Genomic DNA, 5,612 nt, shown 5'->3' on the forward strand with positions numbered 1-5,612 from the left:
ATTTGTCGACTTTATAGAATGATGCATAAGAAAATGAATGAAAAAAAGCAATAAAACTATCAATATGACCAAAATTTTCTGCAAAAAGCTACTGCTCCTCAGGCTTGTCTGACTTGCACGATGCTCCTAAATTTCATTTAAGTGCGAGGTGCAGAGCACACTTACATGGTGTCTCCCTTGTGTGCAGGTGGAAGTGATCTTGCAGCAAAGCTTTCTTCGTAAACGTCTTGTGACAGAGGGGGCATCGGAAGGGCTTGGCAGCGGTGTAGGTGCAAATGTGCCGAGTCAAGTTGGCCCTCCCTGAAAAGCTTTTTTTGCAGACCAAACAGAAATACTCTTTGCTCTCCTTGACATGGTCCATGTAGCTCTCGAGGTGTTGAAAGACTTTGTCACACTTTCTGCACAGGTATGGTCTCTGAACTGAGGCGTTTTCTGAATGCTCTGAGACATCTTCTGCAGTCATGTGACTTTTTGTCACCTGTTCTCCTGGGTGGGTTAACAAAGTCGAATCAGTTTTATCTTCATCTGGTTGAAGTTGTTCTATCAGTGAGTATACGTTTCCCTCCTCCTCTTCTTGTGGTTTTTTGGGGCTTTCTGGTAGTTCTTCATGACTTGTATCATCTCTGATCTTGGAAACTGTGAGAGAAATGACATTTTCAAATAACTAGGTACTACAAAAATGAAAAATAAGAAGCAGTTTGAAGAAAACTAATGAAGAAGACTCACTTTCGTCAGACTCCAAGACTATTTCAGTTAACTTCATTTTCTCTTTCGGCTCTCCTTGTTTTTGTCCAACTGCCTTCGCTTGTTGGCTTGCTTTCAGCTTTGGCTGAGTCGGGGACACTCGCCCTTCCTTTACCTCTTGATTTCTGGACTGGACTTCATCCTTTTCCTTCTGATCATCGCAGCTGGAATCCAGCCAGCTTCTGCTTGGATTCTGTTTTAAAAATGTAAGAGTGGGACTGAGGTAAAGGGAGACCGCTTCTGTGCATTTGTCCACCACCTGGCTCATCTGGAGAGCGCTGGCTGCAGTTAAGTAGCTCACCAGCTCTCTCAGAGGCACCTGTAAAGCAACAACATGAACTGCCAAAGCAATATAAATGCTTGCTTGTAACAAGACTAAAGAGAAATTGCTAAAAAGTTTCAGTAAAACAAAAATTGCACGGGAACCGTGTGTTGTACCTCTAAGAGTCCAGTATAGCAGGATAGGAGCAGTGACTCAGCAACTCTCCCACTGGAAACCACACTCACAGTCAGCTCTGCCTGGCCTTCATGGAGCAGAAATTGATCGCGAAGGAAGTCGGAAGATGCTGCAAGCACCACTCTGTGAGCCTGGAAATGGACAGACAGGCCGTCCTTTGGAGCCCCGATGATGAGAGTGATGTCGCAGAATTGACGCTCCCCTCTCAAAACATTCATTTTGCTAAGGATGGAGTCTCCATAGGTGGGGAAACTGAAGTGCAGGGTGTCAGAGGAGCTTGCCATGGTTCTTTGGGATGCCATAATAACAAAAATATTATTATTTTAGCAATTTATTTAATTTACAATTTGAACCCTTTTCAACATGCAAATACGTGCAAAACAAACACACAACATTTATATATTTTTTTCTCCTTAAATCTATGAATATGATTCAGTCTTACCATCAAATGTGGAACCATCCAATTCCAAGTTGCCCATAGAAGAATCCCCTTTTTTTTTAATTAAATATATATATGGTTTTCAGCATTGTAGTCTCCAATACAAGACATTTATTCCATTACTATTGACCTTCAAAGGAACTATAATGCTCCACACAGCCAGTAGGATGGAATGCTGCAGAGAGTGGAGGAGAGAATGTGAAACCCAGCAGCAGAACATGCAATACTAAAACAAACCACCTGGTGGCATTGTAGCTTTTTATCCTGAGTGTGAGAAGGCGTCCAGTCCCATAAAGGGAAAATAAGAAACTGGGAGATTCACTAGGTTGTATTTTTTCATAGGGAACTCACACAAACTTTGCTCTGCAGCATTAAAAAATAAAGATTTAAACTTTTTTATAAAGGTAATGTAAACTATTTTTTTATTTACATCCCCCAATCAAGGCAATGTCCTCTATAATCATTCATGCTTTTCAATAAAGGCTGTTTGACAGTTGATATATGTGGATTTCAAAGTTTCACACTGCATTTTAATTATTTACTTTTTTAATTCTTTAAACAAAGAATGTTTTTATTTAGCACTGGCAGAATGAATAGAATGTCACAATTGATCTTAGGGTTTTGCGGATTTGGTATAGATTATAATGTTTGGTTAACTTACTTTTTTGATTATATCGTGTAAAATGTAAATTTTTTTTAGTAAACTAAATCTGCAAACAGAAGACTCTTTTTGAGCATCTGAAATATTTGTGGCTAATCGTAAAATGTATTTGAAATTCCAGTGGGAATGTGCTTGAATTACTGAAGCTGGTGGTCTACATCTGCAGGCAGAAGGGAAAAAGTTTCCAGTTGTGAACCCAGGAGGAGTTATAAGTAAAAAAAAAAGACTTAGGCATGTCAGGAAGAAAGTCCAACTTTTTTACTCCAGTCCCTAGGGCTGTCACAAACTATTGTTTTAGTCGACTTATCACCAACTATTTTTTTCGATTAGTCGACCAATCGTAAACTTGATATTTTATTGAACCTTTAATGAATCCTGGAGCTTCTTTCCTTCATTTGTTTCTGGCATTAAAACACGACTTAAATCAAATCTGACACAAAGGAACTATTTTTTACAGAAGATAAAGTTTTGATCTCACTGACATTGACTCAACTTTACTGCACTGACTCTACATAATTCCAAACTGTACGATGTTCTTGCTTGTAGAAAGACTTGATCTCTTTTGAGAGCAGATGTTCCCTTCAGCAGAGAAATTTCACTCCGACGGAGTAGAAGTTGCAGAGATGCACAGAAAACATTTAGCTAATAAGTTTGCTCTCTGTTTGCACCATAGGACGTGAACGGGCGACGTCTGGAGCCTGGAGCTGTAATTGAGATCAGAGAGAACGTCCAGCGGCTGCACACTCTTCAACCCATCACTAAACTTTTTTTTTGTTTCTGAATTTGTTTTCAGTAGATAGAAATGTACTCTTTAGGATCATTTATTAGGTTCTTTAAATATAAAAAACAAACAGTATTATCATAGATGATGCTTTCTAACCATGACATGTGTAAAGAGGTCCCTACTTTGAACAAAGAGAAACAAATTCTGAATTTTCAATTATTAATGTTTGTGATGTTTTGAATAATTTCAACTGCTTCTAAAATAAATTTTGTACAGATCTGACTTTGACTCACATTTCCTTTTGTTTTACTTGTATGCTAAAACAGTGAATAAACAGAAGATTCTGGTCACTCAAATATGTTAAACATGATTTTTATTGAATCACACACATCAGCAAGAGTTATCTTCATATGTTAAATTTAAATAAATTTAAATGCACAAATAAATATAGAAAGAGTAACCAATAAATGCATGTGAATAAAATATCACTGATGAATTTTTTGTACACATTTGTTTATATCTATCTTGAGGAAACAAAATTAACAAACAGCTTTTAAGCTAATGATTTGACTTAAGAACACGTTTTAATCCAAATCAATATTACTTTCCAAATGACAGGTTCAACTTTGTATGGAAGCAAATACCAGACTACATGCAATTTGGTTTACCAGAAAGTTCGTCTTAGTTCTCTTTCTTTTCTCTCAATTTTTATAACACACAGACATTTTTTTTTTTTTTGTAATCCAACTTCCTTTTCCACTATCATACACAGAGACCCACTGCTTCCTCCATGACCTCCAATAATCTCAGGTTTTAAAAAGAAAGATTTGAATAAAATAATTAGTTTGATTGTAGCTTTTGAGATTTTATCTTTTGATTCTCTGCAGTTCAATTAAATATTTTTAACTGTTGAAGTCATAAAAGATGCTTTAAAGTTTGTTGTCCATAGTGAAAAAAAATCATCCTACCCTTTAATCTAATAGTTTAATGGAATGAGATCTGTATTATTAATTCTGTTTTGTGTTGTTAAAATTGGAAGCTTAAATGTCAGGACAAAATACAGAAGTTGAGGCAGATTTTCTGACACTCTCAAAAGAGTCATTTCACAATAAAAGCAATTGCACTTCATCAGAAATCCCAAAACGATGTTCAATGCCGGACATTTTCTTTATAGCTGCTCTGACTGTATGGCTGTGGCTTGATTGAATCATTTTTATATACTTAAATTTTTTAAATATAATAATTGCATTTTAAAAAATCTTTTTAGCTTAATGTAAACAATGGAATTCCTGTTTTATTTCACTTGTTATTATTATTAATAATGATATTGTTAATAATATTATTTACAAATTTCTACCTTTTGTTCTCATGTAAAACGCATAGATGATTGTTATGATGTCACAAGGATTTAAATGAGATGTAGAGCATTTCACTTGACCTGGATAAGATACAGTTCTTGTGAATTACTTCTCATTTTAACTCAAAATATAAAGGCTCTGTTCTTGTTTTCTAGCCCCTGAGGGTGGAACTTTACTCCAAACAACGCCTTGTTTGACCCGGAAAAGGAAACCCTGAAACAAGCGGCGCCATCATGTGGCTCCGCCCCCACCGCTTTCGTCATCATCGTCGAGGTGAAAGTTGAGAGTGGCAAAAACATGGTAGAGCACGGGGACGTCCGCGTGGTTCACAAAGGTGGCAGTAAAATTAATTTCAGGGAGCCCGCTTTAAGCATTGACTCGAGGTTAGTGTGTACTCAAAGCCTCAGATTGTGTAGCAGTGTTAGAAAAAGTGTTTGACACCTTCCGCCGGTTGAATTAGTTACAAAGCTAAAGCCTGAGCTAGCTGCTAGCATGAACCGCTTGATTCGGAAACTCACTGTTGACAAACATACATCTGTACCGTTATCCTAAATTAATGACTTGAATCAGATTAAATAGATGATGAATAGAATAGATGACTATCGAAGTAATTTTAAGTAATGTTTGATGTTCCAGGTTCCTGTTGTGCGCCTCCGGAGAGTGTGTGAAGGTATTCAGCACTTCCACAGAGGAGTGCTTACATGAGCTGCAGGGACACACAGACTTGGTCACAGGTGTGCTGCTCAGACCGTCCAACCATCTGCAGGTACAAAACACCCATGTAATGAATTGTCGTGAAATCAAATAAAAAAGGCTAAATTAGGGGTCTGCAACCTGAGGCTCCAAAGCCACCTGTTGCTATTTTACCTCTCCTTTGTGGCTCTTCAGTTATTTATTTATTTTTTTTCAGTTATTGTAAGGTAAAAAAAACAAAACGTAAACTAACTCTAAATGTACTCATCTCATTCACAAACAGTTGAAGGACAGTACACATAACAAGTCGAACTAAAACAATTGAAAGTATGTATTCACATTGCACGTAATTCTGAAAAAAAGTGCGGCTAGTGCTGAACTTTTTCTTGATCGCACAGACCCAGAGGAACGGGGTTGTGTTTAGGTTATAGGTTAGGTTAGTTCCTGAACGCAGGTGTCTCTGCAGCTGATCACTCCTCCAGGGGATGGATCAAATGCTTCTCGACCTGGGCAAACCTCTCAGAAAAATCCTTTTC

General features: G+C 37.3%; 2 protein-coding genes across 2 annotated transcripts in view; one reads left to right on the forward strand and one right to left on the reverse strand.

Moving 5' to 3' along the window:
- LOC112154855 (zinc finger and BTB domain-containing protein 6) lies at positions 1 to 1,037 on the reverse strand. The gene is made up of 2 exons (XM_024286061.2): positions 727 to 1,037; positions 1 to 636 (listed from the first exon to the last, which is right to left on the reverse strand). Exons 1-2 carry the CDS (start codon positions 1,010 to 1,012, stop codon positions 134 to 136), a joined length of 789 nt encoding a protein of 262 aa, XP_024141829.2. The 5' UTR covers positions 1,013 to 1,037; the 3' UTR covers positions 1 to 133.
- Positions 1,038 to 4,560: 3,523 nt separating this feature from the next.
- Positions 4,561 to 5,612, forward strand: part of wdr75 (WD repeat domain 75) — a 12,147-nt gene continuing 11,095 nt past the window's right edge. Inside the window, exons 1-2 of the mRNA XM_024286057.2 lie at positions 4,561 to 4,766; positions 5,020 to 5,149. Of these exons, the coding sequence (XP_024141825.1) occupies positions 4,681 to 4,766; positions 5,020 to 5,149 (216 nt within the window). The 5' untranslated portion in view covers positions 4,561 to 4,680. The remainder of the gene's footprint in view (positions 4,767 to 5,019; positions 5,150 to 5,612) is intronic.

This window comes from Oryzias melastigma, linkage group LG21, assembly GCF_002922805.2.
Source record: "Oryzias melastigma strain HK-1 linkage group LG21, ASM292280v2, whole genome shotgun sequence".
In the NCBI taxonomy this organism is placed as follows: Eukaryota; Metazoa; Chordata; class Actinopteri; order Beloniformes; family Adrianichthyidae; genus Oryzias; species Oryzias melastigma.

Excerpts from the sequence above, each read along its gene's own strand:
- LOC112154855 (XM_024286061.2), bottom strand. The coding sequence starts at position 1,012 with ATGAGCCAGGTGGTGGACAAATGCACAGAAGCGGTCTCCCTTTACCTC. Across the intron at positions 637-726 it reads AGTCTTGGAGTCTGACGAAA|TTTCCAAGATCAGAGATGAT; the intron begins GTGAGTCTTCTT and ends TTTCTCTCACAG.